The sequence below is a fragment of the Numenius arquata genome, chromosome Z (assembly GCF_964106895.1).
Source record: "Numenius arquata chromosome Z, bNumArq3.hap1.1, whole genome shotgun sequence".
NCBI lineage: Eukaryota > Metazoa > Chordata > Aves > Charadriiformes > Scolopacidae > Numenius > Numenius arquata.
The window spans coordinates 77,709,357-77,728,279 of NC_133616.1; the positions used below are offsets into that span (position 1 = coordinate 77,709,357).

Genomic DNA, 18,923 nt, shown 5'->3' on the forward strand with positions numbered 1-18,923 from the left:
TTTATTGATCTTATTAGATTGAGTACTCCACTACATGGAACAAAAAGCAGACCTTTCCAAAAGTGTGAGTATAAGATAAGAAATACCAGAGTAGGAGGCAGATAAACAGAGAACAGAGAAGCTTGAGAAAACAGTGAAAAACTAGTGTCCAGCCCTGCTAGGCAGTGACCTGAGTATTGCAATTAAACTGGTTTTCTGCTTCTATAGTCATCACACAAGAAGAGAGGATAAGGCATTTTGTGGGTATTGGTGATATGCAGTTCTTCTTTCAGAAGAGAAAGGTTAAGTGATTTGCTTATTTCCACACAGAGGATAAAGGTCAGAAAAGGAGATTGCAGCCTTTTGGGCTCCCATTTTTGTAGCCTGTTGACTACAACAGCTTTACAAGTTTTCTAAATATTTTCAAACCTAATAGAAAAAAATAATTAGAAAAAAAATGTCAAATCTCACAAAAGTATATCCTTTCAGTTACTTGATCAATGTTGTTAAAACAAAGGGAAGTAAAAATTGTTTTCCTTTGTAGGATTTTGAGCTGAACAATGAGCTGAAAATGAATGTGTTAAATTTGCTGGAAGAAGTTTTGAGAGACCCTGATCTTCTGCCACAAGAAAGGAAAGCTACTGCAAATATACTGAGGTAAATACATTTCTAATAATTTAGTATGTTAACTACAGCATGTGAAATAGTTAGGGGATCATGTATCATAGAATTCACAGGGTTTGGTTTTTCTCTAGAGTATTTAATTTTGAAGAATTACTAAGTGTTTTATTAGCTATAGAACAGAATGTGTTTCAAGTTTCATTCATAAAAATACCTGTATTAGAAGATTGTGCTGCAGTACAAGCTGGCAGCCGTGGGCTCAGCCTTTATACAGAAGGGAAAAATGCTGCCTGGTAAAGCAGCAAGACCACTCACTATAATACGTGGAGGAACTCCTGTCTCAGTAACAAGCCACCCACTCTGATAAGCTCATGAGAGGCTCGTGATAGCCTGTTGTGCCATGCCGTCCTAACAGGACCATGCTTGCACCTTCCATTGCATTGACACCCTGTCCAAAGTTCTTTGGGTAGCTTACAGAGAGGAATTTGGGTTTGGTTAGTGCCATGAAATAAAAGACCTTTAAGCTTCTGCGTAACCAGGACTTTTTAGGTTAGGGTTAGAACACATCATTTTGTTACTTAGGGTTGGTATTACAGAGTTAAGTGTCTAGTTGTGCCAAAGATACAAATCTTTATAAGCATTTATCAGTGACAATAATTTTTTCTACTAAATGTGACTATTTTATAGTAACTGATTTTTAGGTAAATTGTTCTACATTACGAAGGAGCACTAAACATTTGAAGACTAGGCAGTTGTTAAAATAAGATGCAATGAAAAACACAAATAAATCTATAATGTCCTTTATTAATGTTTTTGTAATTATTCTGCTGGAAAGCATTAATGTGTGTCTGAATGCAGTGTGTCTGAAATTTCTAAGTCTGTTTCACACGTTTCCGCATCAGATACATAAGTAAAAAAAAAATCAGAAGAATGAGGGGAAAGTTGTTCACCTGGAGGGAAGAAAGTCAAACAAAGGTTAAGAAACAAAGATAAGTTCTTAATAAAAGCCCTTCATGTCAATGGGATCCTACTTAATTTTTGCATAAATAAAAATAAATCTCCCTTTTAATTATACTGCATGTGCTGTTATTCAAAGTAAAAATAGTAAGTTTGCTTCATGTATTTCCTTGAAAGAAACAGCAAGCAAGAAGAGCAAAAACAATTAGGATGATGGGTTTTAATAATATGTGTGACATTGAAGGTTCCATCAGGTTGCTCACAGTGGGAAAAATTATCTTAAGACCTTTAGCTTCTTAAGAAAATATGAGAAAATAAACCTGGATTGGCTGTTCCTGGTAGAGTAATAGAATAGATTTATAGGCCTTTAACACACAAGTTTGTTAGCAATTTCCTGTATCCAGTTTCCAATTAGCCAATTTCCATTAGCTGTTGCATCAGAAAATGGGACCTTGGTAATTATGTGTAAACTGTGAGTTGCCCCCATTTGCATCCTTTGACATAGGTATTGTTTGTCCTCTCTTTCCTTCTAGCTCTTATTACTTTATTATCTAAGCACATTGTATAAGCTAGTGAGCACAGTTAATTAGAAGTTTCCATTAAACATTTTAAATGAAGACTGAATTTTTGACCATTCTGTGAATTTTCACAGTGTATTTCTTTTTCAAAAAATAAAAAAGGCAAATTCTATAAGATGTGAAAATTCTGAAAAAGTTAAATTGTTAAAATCTGAAAAATGGGAAAAAGAAAAAGCAAAAGGAAGGAGTAGTGAAATAAAACAATACTCAAATTAAAATTTTAGTAAAAATGAAAAAATATGTGCACAGAAATTGGACTAAAAGTTAACTAAAAACTAACTCATTTGAAATATTTTGCAGAAACAGATTGCATTTTTAAAAATCCTTCTTTCATAGTCATTATTCTGTCAGTATTTCTGGAAAGGATTATGGCACTTTACTTAGAAGCAGGCAAGTAAAGCATGTATAAAATGACCTGTCTGAGTTCTCAGTGGGAGTTTCTGTTGGAAACAGGCAGACAATGAAGATTTCCTGAGATATGGACCTCAGCCAAGCCATCTTTCATCAGGGTTTGCAGCTGTATACCTTAATCCTGCCAGATTTTTCAAACAACATAGTTTGGTTATAGATTTGATCATACAGAGTCTAAGTACTTCGGTTACATCCCACAAACCAGCACTGCAAAAAGAGCTACTGGTGGCTTGGCGTGCAAGACTGGTCCTTCTGGCTGAATGCTGTATGGATGTCACGCTTCCCTTCAAAGCGAGGCATGAAATGTAAGCCTTAGCTAAAACTGGTTGTCAAAACCCCTTTATTGCTTTTCAAAACTGGCAATGCTGCTAACATATACACATGCTGGACAATGTGTATGTCAAGTATCTCAATACTATTTTAATTTCGATACTATTTCAACACTAAGTCCAATAAGCATCAGTGACACAGTATTGCTGTCCCAAGGGTTCAAAAATCTGCTATGTTCCATTTCCAGTAGCAACCATATTTCAGTAGCAGCTGAAATAACTCCTGTGTCCTATCCGTACGTTTATTATATACACAAACTGCCCATAAACTTTCAAATAAGAGCGTGGCATAAATAAGCTTTCAGATAGCTGTTGCATAAATACAACTTTCGTAATTTAAACTGTTGTCAAGCTGCAGTCAACGGGACATAAGTTAGCCTCCAAGTTAAAAATGTTATCGCATAAAGCAAACTGTCCCGAAGTCTTATGCCGAGCAAAACTGTAAACTGAAGCGCTTGGGCTCGTTCTCCAGGCACACAAGAGGCAGTTATCTGCCAGGCATGTCACATTTGTTAACAGTCAGCTGGTAAGGAGAAATTAATTCTCCAGGAATGGGAACTGCTTCAATAACCTTGTGAGATAGAGTGCATTGGAACAATTCTGATATTGGATGAAAAAAAATCATTCAGCTGGGGTGAAAATACACAAATGTGTCATATATCTCACCCTTTCACTGGAAGGAGGAGCTCTGGTTCTTAAAACACCTCAGGAAAATGGGTTGTAAGGTGACTGAGAGTGGTTTCCAAGCTTTGAAAAAGCACTACAGTTACACCTGGAGACATACACTCAGCAAGGCTATATAGCTAGCTAAGAAGAGGAAATTAGAGGATTTAAGGAATAATCTGCAGTTGAACGCAGTTGTTTGTGTGTGGTAGTGACACAGGCATTCACATTCCTTTGCTTTTCCACAAGTCTTCATTTTTATTGCACATTATTAAAATAGGAATATTTATAAGCTTTAAAAAAATTGATTGAGTTGCTAGTCCTAAGCAGTGACCTGCTGTCCCATGGAGTCTGTGAACACACATTTCTGGCTGCCGCAGGAACCATCTCAGCTTCTGGGGCATCAAGCAGCAATCCTTATGGTCCTCCAGCATCTCAGCTTCAGAGGTGGAACCAACTCCAGACCGTTCATTGGAAACCTAACTTTTTAATAATCCAAAATACAAAACTGAGGAATAATTTCTATCAGGAAGGTTTAGCTTTTCTGGCAGGATGAAAAGGTCTTTGCTCTATTCTGGAACTGATTTCATGAAGAATAAGAAACCAACAGAAGCAGAAGAGACAATATCCGCATGCCTGCATCCTGTCTGACAATACAGTTGTATGAACCCAGCTGGCAGCCAGGTTTCTAGTGCCAGAAGAACAAAGCGTTTTCTTTATTTGTACTAAAAACAAAGATACTGCTTCTGGTGCAAAAAGAAGACATGGTGACACAGAAATGTTTCTTTCCCTGATATTCTTGCCTAATGACTCCCATGGTGCCATGGCTGGTTGTGGAAATAGGTCAAAGCAAACATTGAACTTGCTCATCCCTAAAATGGGAGTGTTCTTTCTCTTATTTGTTTCTGAAGATTGCTATTTATTGTAGTAGGGGCAAACAAGACTATATTCCTCTTGACCAAGAACTGCTAAGCTTTAAGCAAACACTCCCGTACTGCACCGAGACGTTGTGAAGCAGCACCATGTTCTACACCAGTGTTCCTCTCATATCATTGTTTTCTTTTTTCCTGCATCAGATTACATATTTTCTATCATTTGCCAACATGGCAGATTACAGTCAATGTGCTGAATGTTAAGAGAAGGCCTGTAATGGAATAAAATTATTTCTTGGATTCCTTGAACTGTCCACAGGTTATAATGACAGGGTGAGGGGAAAGGGATTTCCTCTCTACATTGACTTAGAAAAAATTCTTTCGTGGGACCCACTGTGTCTGACTGAAGCACTTAACCATGAAACAACCTGCAGACAGCTAATGAAGCACTCCTTCCAAGGTGACTGCCTATCATGGAGATTCTGTCCACCAAAATTGTCTAAAGTTAGGTATCCTGACTGGTCCTCCAGAGATCATAGAAGACACTTTCCTTTCTCAGACAATAAGAGAACACAGGCAGTGCCTTGCAGAGATTGTGAATCCCACCCTGGATGTCTTGTTCTTCTTGTTGTAGAAATGTGTAGAGGTGCTCCCAGATATTATGTTCCTCTTTTGGTTCAGGTACCAGTGTCTGGTTTGCAGAAATGCTGCCCAGTCCTTCACCACCACATACCCACCTCCTTGGAAAGATGTTCTCTTTTTGGTTTTCTTCTAGATAGAGGGCTTTCATCTAAACTACTAAGAGGAGAAACCTAAATTACCTACCTAGAACTGAAAGGCTTTTTTACTGTTATTAGAAATGAATTTGTTTGAAGATTTTTGACAGCATACTTTTTATGTGAAAACACAGATTTGTGATAACTGAAAGTTTTGATGAAACTTTCATTCAAAAGGCTTCTCTGGGACAGGGTGAAAATGGGAAGGAGGGGTGAGCCACTTGACATGCCCCTCATGAAAATAGTCATTAACCCAATTGTTAAGTCATAAAATAGGCTTTTTAGCTGTTCTAAAGAGGTGCTTGCTGCAGGCTATTGTATTTAAAAGGCCTTGGCTTATCAAAACATGTCAACCCTCAATGTAGGTCTTAGTTCCCTGCATTTCATTTTTTGTAGTCTACTCTCAACTCTGAAAAATAGAAGAATTCAGAGTGAGGTTAGGAAAAGCATTTCTTATGATAAACTCAATGTTCAAAAACTCATGAAAGAAAGCTCATGCTTTCTGAGTCTATGTATGGATATATTCCATGGAATGTCTCCTTGATGGATATTGGGTACAAACGTCTCTTTTTACAAACTGTCCCAGCCTTTGAGTGTGTGTGCACGTATCTGCATATAAATTTCTTGGAAAATCAGTCCCTTTCTTAGCAGAGATTAGAGGAGGAGGAAATGTTGGTTTATATTCCAGAGATATTATGGTCAGCTCTGGGAAAGACTCTGCATAGAGTATGAATGGCAAGGAAAGTGTTTATGAGAGATACTGAGCTGCTTCATGCCTTCTTGACTCATCAAATGGAACAGCTAGTATTTCTTGCCTGATGAGATTTTTGTTGAATGGACTGACAGGATTTCTCTGCAGGGTAAAAAAGCTTATTTTTATTCAATATCTGTTCTGAAAGCCAGGCAAACCCACTGAAGTATGTTTTGCTCGAGATTTTATGAGCCTTATTTACTAACCCATGAAATCTAGGTAAAATTTCATTGATGGTAAAGCAGGAAGGTGTAAGGTTCAGACTGAACTTTGATAAATAGTCCTATCTTCAGAAAAAAAAAGGTGGTTCAAGAAACAGTTCCTCCTTCTTCTTCCTCATAATAAATGTAAGTGAAATCCAGGGATATGCAGAGGTCAAAATCTGATGGATGACCAGTTTTCTGCCTTGTATGATCTCACCAGACAATACATTTCAGACTCTATAACTTACACCAGCTTTTTAAGAATTTTAAAAATATTTTATGTACGATAAAGAAATGAGGAGATGGATGCTAATACTTTCTGCTTGAAAATTATTTTAATATTTGGGCTAGTCAGGCATGAAGAATAGTTTAAGTGAGAGAGAGGTCTGAACTTAGCTGCTGCCTCAAAGAATTATAAAGTTATTTCTTACATATTTACTTCCTTAATTTGTAAGGATAATGGTGGAGGTGTCACCCCATTCAGTCCTCCCTGAGAGGGATACCCTTAAACAGTCCAGCAGAATCTCTCCTTACCTTGGCTTCATCTCAAAACTCTTTTCACATGGACCTGTGCTTCTTACTCGGCTTCCAGGAGGCTCTCCAAAGAGTGCAATGGGAACTGCCCAAGCAGAATTGAACAGCTCAACATATCTTCCTAGACCTTGGTTGAAACTAGGTATCCCAAAGCCAACAACAGTGCAGACTGAACTGGAAGCTACTATTGATGCTATCCAAAATTAGCTTTATCCAGTCTAGAGATGCATTGTCCTCTGCTGATTTAAATGTAGAGCATTTATGGATAAAAGGAAATTTTTTTTTTTTTTTAATGAGACCACATGTTAAGAGAAATAGCACCAGTCATTTCTTTAGAATGAAGGACTGGAAGCGTACATAAAATGTGAGATGTCATGTTAGAGAGTATCAGGAAGCAAAGATGGGGAAAAGTTAGGTATATTCAGCCTTTTTAAGAATCTCATGTTTCCTTTTTTATTTTGCATTAATCAAATGCAATAATTTCTGTATCAAAGGTGAGAACTCCAGCCAATATAAAATTATATGTAAGGAAGACAAACGATGAGTTTAGGAGATTACTGAGAATACTTGGGGCAGAAGGCAAGCCCTCTCTTTTTTTTTTTTATTGCCAGGAAGCACATGCTCTTTTCATATGACAAACAATACCATTCTGCAGGCAATCAGTCATGAGATATAGCACGAAATAAGCTGCCCAGGAAAGACAGATTGCTGGTATATTTACAGTTACTGAAGCTGCACACCATCATTATCTGGAGAAGAAGCTTAGGGTTCTCCTGAAGAAGCAGACATTCAAGACTTTGCACAGCTTGCCCATCAGACATGAGGTGTTTCCCTGTCAAGAAGGGGACTTTCTGTGTGGATTTGATAGGCTGAAAATAAAGGCAACGAAGTTTCTTAGATAATTTCTCTGTGTATCTGCATTTGATTTTAACCTAGTCCTCCAATTTGGCAAACCAAAAGGAAACAACAGCAACCCACAACAGAAGAACCTAGTGTGCTAAGCATTAACACTTCCTCCCCACCCACATAGTACAAATTCTGTATCTTACACTCATAGCTAAAGTCTCCAGGCAATATAATCCTTTTCTTTTAACCCTTTCCCCAGCTGGTACGTGGAAAATCTGTTGCCACAGAATGCAAAAATAAAGAATTGGAGGGACCATGAGAAAATACCTGTTCCAGGTGCTGTGCTTCCTGGAGTGATCAGTCGAACTGGATCTTCTTTGAAAATGGTCATTTAAACTATCCTTGAAAATTCAGTGGCTGAGTACTCTGTGACTTCTGCAGAAAGCCTGTTTCAGTGTCACCTGTACTTTCAGTTGAAAACTGGAACTTAACTTTGAAATAAAATCTCCCCTGATGCTAAGCAGTCCAATGACATCTTGCCGTATCATTGATGTCTTTGAAGGCAGTCTTTTGCATACCAACAAACTGTTCTTTCTCCCTAAATTTTCTCTTTCCTGTATTATATTAATCCAGCCTGTTTGAAGGTTTCTTTGAGACCATATTTTCCAAATGAAGGGGTAAGATCTTAGAATTATGTGCCAAGATACTACATCAAGATAGATGGCATTTGATGAATACTTGTTGCTTCTACTGGGTTCATTTTTGACCTGTTACTCTGAAATAACCCTAATAATCACAGGTTTTCTATAGAAGAACTGGAAGCATGGATTAACAATTGCTTTACTGGAAGTAAATCATGCACTTGCTACAAGTAAAATCTGCTAGCAGTTTGTTGTCTGTTTCCACACTCACAGCTCTTTGTGTGGGACACCGAATAGGAGAGCATAGTGCCAATAAGCAGGAACACTTCCCAGTGAATCACTTTTATGCATGCCTATTTTCCTGTCTTTTCTTCACTTCTCAAATGTTGATTTTTCAAACATTTCCCCCAAATATCCTTTAGCGCAGTAGTTTAAAAATCAGAGAAAAGACTTGAGATGTAATTTTGTACCTTTAGATTTCCTAGGATTACTCAAGATAGAGAACTTTTCGTTAAATATTATTATTATCATGTTGTGGTTTTGCATTGCCGGTCCAGTTCCTGAAAAGGGAATTACTTTTTTTCTCCACCAAACTTCCTTGCACTAAAGTCGAAGTGGGATAGATGTAGAAACCTTATCACTATAATCAGCAAATAAGTACAGTAACTATTGTCATTGACCATTCCACAGTATATGCTGTTCTTAGTTCAGAGATTTTAAGCCTTCATGACCATCATTTTACCTTACGTGACTCTGATGTCATAACATTTTGTGCACTTTTACTTAAAAGAAGACATGAGATTTAGGTACCAGATTTATTTTTTTGATTTAACTCTTCAATTGCAGCCTTAAGATTTATTTTAGATAAGCATGATGGCCTGTCTGTGACAACATGTAGTCATAACCATAGACATTTATATATGCTACTTATTTTTTCAGGGCTCTTTCTCAGGATGATCAAGATGATACCCATTTAAAAATAGAGGATATCATTCAGATGGTAAGTTCATCTTGAAATTTAAACATAAATATTCCTATAGAAATGTTGTAGTTTCAAGTCAGCAAAATGTAGTACAACTGCAACTTTACAACTCTGGACAGAAATACTGTTCTTTTATACCAAGAATGTACATTTCACTTTAGAGAAAATAAAGATTTGAAGCCCATATCAAAGATGAACAGGTCAAAACTTCAGGATTTAGATTTAAATCACATAATGAAAAAGAGGAGAAAGATATTGCTATATATGAAAAGGTAAGTGTCTGCCATCTCAGCTGCCATCAGAACCACAGCTGGCCATGACTGACAGCGTGCATCCTCCAAACTGTAGTTACACCATCTCATAAGTGCATTGCATTAATCCAAAGAGTGTGGGCAGTGAACTCTGTGCAGAGTGATTATGTGGAAAGTAACACAGAATGCACAGACTTTAATTAACCTACATACATACTCGTGACTTGGTATGTGCCTGTTTTCTTATGAGTTTCCAGCCTGATGTTTACCCTTATGTTGTTAGCAATTTTTCTTAATTCCTATGTCTTTGTAGCAGAGAAGTTAATTACAACTCTGTGTTAAAAGTTCATGTGAAGTTTTTTATACCATGTGCTTTGAAATCACTTTTGATGCAAAAAGATCACTAAGTGTTCTCCTTATTATTGCAGTCAGATTGTCCAAAACCAGAGTGCTTTGAGACGTTGTCGGCCATGGAGCTTGCAGAGCAAATAACTCTTTTAGATCACGTAGTTTTCCGAAGCATACCCTATGAGTAAGTGTTCTCCTACGAGTGACTGAAGTGAGTGTGGTGGATGAGTTACTGACTGGCGGCGTGAGGCACTGCGCTAATTTATGCTGCTGACAAAAAGGCTTGCATACACAACAGGATAACATCCTCCGGCCCTTTGTATCATGGCCTCTGAGTCCCCTGTAGTTGGGTCGTATTTGGAAAGACAGTTCCTTGCTAAGAATCAAAATCTGTGCTCTAAGGCTCTGGGCTAGTGAAGGGTGAATATCGTATGGAAGCGCTGGGTCTCTAGGGAGGGAGTGTCACATCAGCTTCATTCATACAGCAGTTTAACATGGATATAACCGCCTAAGCTGACAAGACCAATTTCAAATAGGGTCACAATAAGGAAAATTAGGATGGGGGGGCTTGGGGGAGGGGATTAAAAGAAAAATAAATCTTCTTTATAATATTTACTGCTTCAGAGAGCATTAAAAATGGTATAGTGTATAGAGAAATGCTGTGATTAGTGTAAAGCTGTTATTAGCTTCTAACAAAATGAGGTATACTTGAAATCCACTTAGGCTACGGTTACAGTCAGAGACTCTACACTGTGTTTATTAAGGGCATTTTTGTTTGGTTTTTTCCTCTCTTCTCAATGTCCAGAGAGTTTCTTGGGCAGGGTTGGATGAAAGTGGATAAAAATGAGAGAACACCCTATATTATGAAAACTAGTCAACATTTTAATGATGTAAGTACTCTTAAATATAGATTACTTTCTAGGAACTCTATTGACACTGTCTATGACCTCTGGAACAAAAATATCTTTTTTTTTTTTTTACAATCTAATGTAACTTCTTATCTAGTAGTGACTGAATGTTACAGTCTTTTTGTGATTAACCTTTTAAACCAAAGGCCAAGAAAATTCTTGTTTCCAAGAATTGGTACTCAGCCTTTCAATGGCAACTTAATGGAGTAGAACGTTTTAAACTGTATTACAGTACCTTGTTGCTTACAGAAGAAACTAAATTTGCTCCAGAGAGTGAAAATATACCACCGATTCTATTTAATGAATGCCCTTTATATCTCTTTACCATTTTCCTTGAATTTTACTGAGAGTAAAAATTTTACTGAGACTTCCCAATCAGCTTTATCACTGTTGGCTTGGAGATACACCCCATTGCATCTCTTACCCTTCTCCCATATCATCATTCCCCCCCCCAACTTCCCTACCTCACTGTTCTCAATACACTTTCTCTGATTTTATTAAGTTTGTAAGTTCTGTTGTGCATTAGTTTTTTCTGCCTTGTTCATTACATGATCATATGTTGAAAGAGGTTATATTTAAATGTCCTAAATTTCTTTCTCTTTGTTTGGTCAGATGAGTAACCTTGTTGCCTCCCAAATCATGAATTACGCGGATGTCAGCTCCCGAGCCAACTCCATTGAAAAGTGGGTAGCAGTAGCTGATATTTGTCGATGTATGCACAATTATAATGGTGTGTTAGAAATCACGTCAGCCTTGAACAGAAGTGCAATCTACAGACTTAAGAAAACTTGGGGTAAAGTATCCAAACAGGTAAGAAAGATAGGATTACAAATAGGGTTTCTAGATTTCATTGGTCAGTGTGTTGTTCAGAGAACAACGTGTTGAGGCAGAGTTTCTCCTATAAATATTTCTACTTTTATAGTACTCTGACTATTTGCTGGAAGCATCAAGCGCTTGTCAGGATATTCCATGTCAAGGTCTTTTGTATTTCATTTGCCCCTTTTTTTTATATCATTAATTCAGTATCTGTGGGAACAAACAACGGAATCAGCAGGTGCCTAAGACTACAACTTGAGCCTGAAGTACTGAAATGTTTGAGAAAACTAAATTTAGATAATTTCAGATATACACATCTAGGTGGATACTAGCTATAATTGAAGTCAGCTCAGGTGCCTAAAACAGGAGCCCTATTTCCCTGCCTGTGCAGAAAGTCAGTAGAGAGGTCAGCACTTCTTCTCAAGGTGGTGAATTTTTGCTGTCCCAGTAAGAGACTATAGACAACAAATCTTCTTTCTCATTTAGGGGCCAATTTAGATGCAGTGAATACCTCCTTTTAACTCTTATCTTGCTGCTGAGACTGTAGGCAGCATAGCTAAGGCGGTGAGAATGGCTGCCAGTAACAAAAATAAGACACATGAAAAAAAGACTAGCCAGGATGAAGAGTATCCAGTCTTTTATGTTCTCTGTTTTAAATGGTTTGGAGAAATTGGTTGAATGATTTGAATATCAGCTTTCTGCTATTTCAAAAAAAAAAAAAGAATATTTTAGTATGGTGGAATAACAGAGCCAAGGAGGTCAGGACAGAGCCAATTGCTTGTAAGTTAGACAGTATTTGGATACAGAGTTTACTCCAGCTAATTGGAAGATTTCAGGTTGCCCATTTTAGATCTGGCTAATTGACATGCAAAAGGTGGGATTTTATCATTGCGTTTCCTCCTCCATATAATTCTACAGCTTTTGCAAATCACCAAAGCAGCCCAATCAATGAAATCCACTTAAAATACATTCTGACTGTACTGCTTTCTCCAGTCAGGTTTTTCTCAGCCTCTTTATAGCTGGTGCTCCATCCTTCTATTTAAAAATAGGTTTAAAATCCTTTCAGTACAAACTGTTATAAAAGACTTTACCTCCAAAAATTTTTATGTTTAGAATTTATTTGTTTTTTAAACTTCTCAATTAAAAAAAAAAAAAAAAACAAACTCAAAAAACCCAACAGGTTAATGTCTCCAGTACTTATTGGAAACATAATTTAGTGTTTCATCAGCCTGCTATTTAGAAGAATAAGAAAGTGTCTGTTTCTGCCTACAGCTTTCTCTTAATTGGAAATTCAGTTTCAAACATGACAAATTTCTCGTTATTCTCTATACTGTCTCAATTTTATAGCATAAATAGACTGAAAAGCAAATTTATTTCACTTGTCAAGTAACCAGGCTCTGATGGTGCCCACTGAAAATAATTTATATAAGACAGTAATATATTTTCAAATACATACTCAGCTTTTATCAGAAATTTGGAGGCAAAACCACCTTAGTGCAAGCTGCAAGACAGTAAACATCTTTTACTGTCACTGATTTCAGTAAATGCAGCTGAGGATCCTCAGCAACATGTAAGATCAAATCGCTAATATTCCTGTACATACAATAAAATGAATTGTTAACCATTTACTTGTGGTTAACACACAATCATTAAGTGGTTAACTTGTAACCATTAACCACAAGTTAATGAACTTGTGTTTTTTCTTGAATTTGCAGGTTAATAACATTAGGTTATTAACACAGGTTCTGTTTATCACCCAAAGGAAAATCTTTAATGCCGCCTAATTTTTTGCCTAATATTTTCTGAAATACACTAGGAACTACAGTAAAGCTAAATTCCTAATGCCTGTGTTATTACTTTTGAAAGTGGGGTGAAGATGCTAAGTGATGACACCTTTTCTAAAACTCTAATCCCAGTCATTTATGTGCAACAGCAATGACATTTGTAATGCATTTTCTTTCTAGACAAAAGCTCTCATGGACAAGCTTCAGAAGACTGTGTCATCTGAAGGAAGATTTAAAAACCTTAGAGAAACACTCAAAAAGTATGCTTCCCTACAGTATACAATTATGTTTTGTTATAAACAGTGGATAGTACGTGTTAAAAGATGAATTGGCTTTGATTAAGCTTTAATAGTTAATAGAATATTGGATAATATTTTTACCTAATAACCTTTTTAATTATAGGGTGGGTTTTTTAGACATTATTGTTTTGCTGAATATCCTGTGATTTAGTACCTCTGTTAGACAAATATAGTATCTCCAGAGAATCACTGAAACAAATTAAACTATTATTCTGTGTGAATGTTCCTTGTTGGGATTTTACTTACACTGATAAACTTTTTCAATAAGTGTAAAGCTCGGTTTATAAATAAAAGTTCTTATTCAGTAACAGGATTCCAGAGTCCTTGTTCCAGATAAGTTTAGGACAGGACAAACGCACAGTGATATTTCCTCTCCTATAGCCTCCAGCCCCCTGTAGTCTGCCACCCTGGAAAACAGCCTGCTTTTTTTGTACAGTAGTCCTTGAATATTTTTTTCTTTAAGTAATTTGCCAAATTGTGTTTTACCTTATGTAATTTTGGCATCCAAGATATATTGTGACAAGGGTTCTACAATTTATGTATTGACTCCAGCTGCATGTGTACAAGACCTGTATTTTTGCAACTTCTGTAATTAGAAGTAGGCTTTCCAGGACTGAGTGGTACAACTACTTTAAATGATCTTGAGAAAAGCAAAGAATTGAACTAGTAGAACAATTACTGGAATGTCTCAATACATATATATAGTTCAAGTTAGTCAATTTTTACATTAAAAAATATTGTTGAGGGTCCAAACACTTTTTTTAAAATGTTTTTACTCTCAGTATGTGAACATGTACTTTTATACACCTTTCAGTCAATATATTGCTTGCCTGTGTAGGGCAATCATCCTCATAATATAAAAAAAATACCCAGAATAAGTGCACTGCTAAGGATTGTCAGCAGTCTGCCAGTGTTAACAGCACAGCCAGCGCTATATGTTCTTCTGAGGCCAGAGCTTCAGAAAACCAAGTGTGATACTATTTCTGCTGAGGCAAGAATCAGTGAGTGTGGAGCAGTGACTATTGCATTAGGGAAGCAACAGTCATTATCCCATTCCTCCTGCCCCTCCAATAAAAGAAAATCTGAAAATCCCTCTTCTTTAGAGTCTCTGTTCCCAGTTTTCTAGATCATCTGTGCTACCTCTCTGTCTTTCTCATTCTTCTTTGTGTTCATTGTTGGGAAAGACTGAATAAGACTTTGACAGAATGGTATATACGTATATTTTTACATTTACATATACATGCATATATGCATACATATATGTATTTATGTTTAAGTATGTATATATATGTGCATGTATACACCTATGTATATATCACGTGCACACGCTCACACACGCATACACGCACCTTTGCTATACTAGGGTGCTTACATGACTGCAGAACATCAACCACTCAGAAGCACTTCCCTGTGCCTTTTTAGCTTGTGTATAGGATCTGTTTCTGTCTGCCAGCCAGGACTGAAATATGCTTGAAGGTGTTCTCTGATTCCAGAGTTTACCTGTCCTTCCTCTCACTCCATCACGTTGCTGTTCTGCCTTTTTCTAAGGTCATCTGCCATTAATATTAGATATTGGACAGAATACATTCAGTTTGTCATGGGCAGAGCAAAGGCAACTCCAGTGAGGTCAGAGAAGTTGTTTGTCTTAGAAATGAATGTAACCCATTGATTAGAAGTATGTCCAGTAATAAAGAGTTTGTGTGTGTTACAAAAAAAATTAGTTTGCAAATTTAGCTACCCGGCAAATATGCTGATTTCTTTTTTCTCAGTTGTAACCCACCTGCCGTTCCCTACCTTGGAATGTACCTGACGGACCTGGCATTTATTGAAGAAGGGACACCAAACTTCACTGAGGAAGGCCTTGTCAATTTTTCCAAAATGAGAATGGTAATTTTCAGTTCCTTATATGCTTTCCCAACTGGTGTTTAATTATTTGAGTTAATTATTGATTTAATTATAACTCCTTTGAATTTAACTTCTAAGACCTAAAAGTATATTGGCATCATACAAGATAGATAGCTACCTGAAAGCTATTACTGGACCCAGTCTTCTATCACCACCTTCTGGTAAACTGAGTATTTTTACAAGGTAAATGCCTCCAATTTGTTCTCTGAGAAATGACAGACAGAAAAAGCAGCTCTCCAAAGCGTGTGAAGGAGCAACAAAAGGGTTTTTTGAAGTAACCAATTTCAAATTTAAAGGAATGTAGTGATTCACCAGAAAGCAGTAATCACATTCTTCTTTTCATGTGTGCTAGGGTCTATCTAAAAAAGCATTTTAAAGTTGATTTCTTTCCAACTACCATGTAATGTTTTGTAACAACTCCTCAGAGAGAAGCATGGAAATTTCTCTTGTAATCTCATCTTAATGCCCTTCTTATGGTCTCACATTGCAGCAGTCACTCGAGGCAAAGAGAAGAGAGGTTATCCGTATGGGGTGAGGAGAAACAGGGTGGTTCACATGAGGCTGACTGAACAATAAATGGTTAATTTAGGAAACTGAAATCCTTAGATGCTAGTAGGAGATGATCTCTGCCCTTCCCTTCTCCCAGGATAAATTGTGTCATTTGAGGCAAAATTCTTGCCTTACGTGGCTTAGCTGAAGTCAAAATGCAGTTATACTTACTCATATACTTGTGTTTGTTTTAAAGATCTCACATATTATCAGGGAAATACGTCAGTTCCAGCAGACTTCCTACCGCATAGAGCATCAGCAGAAGGTAAGGCTCTTCTTAGGCACTGTTACCTTCTAACGAAGTTGAAGCTGTGGTAGCAATTAAGTTGTAAGATACAGCTGCTGTTGAAAGCTAAAATCAATGTGTTCTGCTCCCCCACACACAGAGGAGAGGACAAGCACTCTGGTGAGAAGCAAGCTTTTCCCTCCTCCTTTGGAAGCTCTCTCGGGATCGCAGCCTTCGTGGGTGTGGGGTACGAGGGAATGGGTTCAAAGGGAAAGGTCTTCTCCCTGCCCAGTTGGAAGTGTAATTCCACAGGGAATCCCAGAATCCCGGGATTAGGGGACGGGAGGTGGCCCAAGCATCTGCTGATGCTGTGTACATCCTGCAGTTCTTTTCCCCTTGTCCGTCATGGGAGTGACGAAAATTTGCCCAAGCCAATGCCTTCAGAGAAGATTTCATCTCAGACTCTGGAAGAGCAACCTGGAATTAGGTAACCTGGCTAAAGACTTGCTCATTCCTAAGAAGCCATGCTTGATTCCTAGAGCACTACTGGTCAGCTTTTTATCATTGAAACGAGTTGTTGTGTTTCTCAAGAAACCTACATGAGGGGGATCTCAGGATCCAACATGGACTGAAGGGGAAAAGGAAAGCAGAGAAATTTTTTGGAAGTAACATCCAGTCTGTTCATCTGTGTTTTCTCCATTCCAGGTCACTCACTATTTACTTGACAAGACACTCATCATAGACGAAGATACCTTGTATGAGCTTTCCCTAAAGATTGAACCCAGACTCCCCGCCTGAAGGGCCAGCTTTGCCTCAGAGTCTACAGAAAGCTTTAGTACAATGAACAAAATTATGCATGCCAAGTCCTAAAGACAGCAAGGGAAATATTGAGAAGAATGCAAACTCTCTTTTCCAATAAGAGATACAGAGCCTCACCGCATTTCCCTCTCAGGCAAAGAAAAAGAGCATTAGAGGTGGAAGACAAAGATGCTTCCTACCTGCTCACTTCCTGGATTAAGTGATTGCTGCTTTGCAAAGATAATGTTTTTGCAATAGGGACTATGCATTTAATGGAAAATAGGAGACTTACCCATGAATGGGTACTCATTTTAGCCATCTTATGTGACAAATTAAGGGGACAGATTTAAATGGTGGTAATATACTCAGGTATATTAAGATAAATGAGCAAAATGAGATGGCTGTGATGGGGTCTGCTTTAATGGCTAACTGTCCATTTGCTGAGGCAGTAATGGTAGTGATATCTTCGTATCGTGTTAACTTTGTTGAAAAAATGGGATCTTAACTGTCCTCTGCTATCTTTGAGTGACATTAAGGTAGCATCTAGTATCTTCAGTTCTGTAATTGTTCAAAACACTTGCTATACATTTAATGCTACCCTTTATAAAATGTTACCTTCTTTAAATGTCTTGTCAACCTTTTCTAAGGTGACTGATTTTACCTATAAATGAATTGTAAATATTTTTTCATTGATTCACAATGAGAGTATTTACATCATGGAAAGCAAATGAACTAGTTTAACAGCTGTAAATAGTTGCCAACCTTGCAAGCTTCAGCTGGGAAATACAAGGTTAGGAGCTAAACCTGAGACTCGAGAAATCTGGACAGACAGTCAATGGGATGGTTAGTCGTGTTGCACACAGCCCTGGAAAAGGCACTTTATTTTTCTGCACCTCCTGCAGCTTCTCTGACAAGTCAGGCTACAGAGCACTTTCTGGACACACTGTGGAGAGAAATACATGTCTGGTCTGGCAATGGGTAGTGATCAGCAGTGAATACTAGGAGTTGGAGTGACAGTTTCATTTTACGTGGAATCAGCGGTTTGAAAAATGTCTATTTTTTGTTCAGCCATTCAGCCGCTGACTTAGCTCTAAAATTGTTCACATCAGTGGCAAACTTTGAATGCCGGCAAACACAAACTATATATTTTTATCCAAGCTAGCACTTAATCGTTTGCATATGGGCATATGTTTAAGAAAACGTGCTATTTGTAAATGTTTTCAAAGCCTATGCTTTTGTGACATACCAGGTAGATAGATGTCATTTCTACAGCTAGTTGCTACTTCCTAAATTTTCCTGATCAAGAGTGGCCTGTTGTAGCTGCATGGAAAGTGAGCTCAATTGCATGCTGTAAAGTGCATCATAGTATAAAACGCAGGTATTAGCACTGTTGAAAAAAAAATTGGCTGGAAAAGTGTCCTTACTTTTCCAATGATACTCAGCCAGTTGAAGAAATAGGGCTATATCACTGTATACCTCCCTTAAATCCTCTCAGGGAGATAGATATTTAAAATAGATTGTGACCTAGGCCTATTTGATCTGACATTTCTTACCACAGTCATGATGCTTCTTAACACTGGCGATGAAAAATGGATCTGCCTGGCTTGTGGTTTTTGTCTTTATTTGCACTTTAATTATATTGCTGGCCCAGCCCAGAGCTGCACAATAAATTCCATTTGTTCTGTCTGAGTGTAACTGCTAGCATTTATAAATGTACCTTAGCAACTGTAAATTTCATCAAGGTTCTTCATCACAAGGACCCTCTCCTTGTAAATAACTGCATGAGGAAATGTCACAAATACTGCAGAATTCCTCAATTAGAAACGCAGACAGCAACAGAAAAGGAAATTCCAGAAACATTTTAAATAGTTCTGGCTATTGATTGCTGTAGAAATG

At 37.5% G+C, this 18,923-nt stretch overlaps 1 protein-coding gene across 2 annotated transcripts in view; it reads left to right on the top strand.

The window, feature by feature from the left end:
- The window catches only part of RASGRF2 (Ras protein specific guanine nucleotide releasing factor 2), a 130,364-nt gene extending 113,337 nt beyond the window's left edge, over positions 1-17,027 (top strand). For both annotated transcript variants that reach the window (XM_074166071.1, XM_074166072.1), the window contains exons 19-27: positions 524-636; positions 9,101-9,161; positions 9,823-9,926; positions 10,548-10,632; positions 11,263-11,460; positions 13,431-13,510; positions 15,319-15,436; positions 16,200-16,268; positions 16,935-17,027. In XM_074166071.1, coding sequence (XP_074022172.1) covers positions 524-636; positions 9,101-9,161; positions 9,823-9,926; positions 10,548-10,632; positions 11,263-11,460; positions 13,431-13,510; positions 15,319-15,436; positions 16,200-16,268; positions 16,935-17,027 — 921 coding nt within the window. The remainder of the gene's footprint in view (positions 1-523; positions 637-9,100; positions 9,162-9,822; positions 9,927-10,547; positions 10,633-11,262; positions 11,461-13,430; positions 13,511-15,318; positions 15,437-16,199; positions 16,269-16,934) is intronic.
- Positions 17,028-18,923: the final 1,896 nt, after the last annotated feature.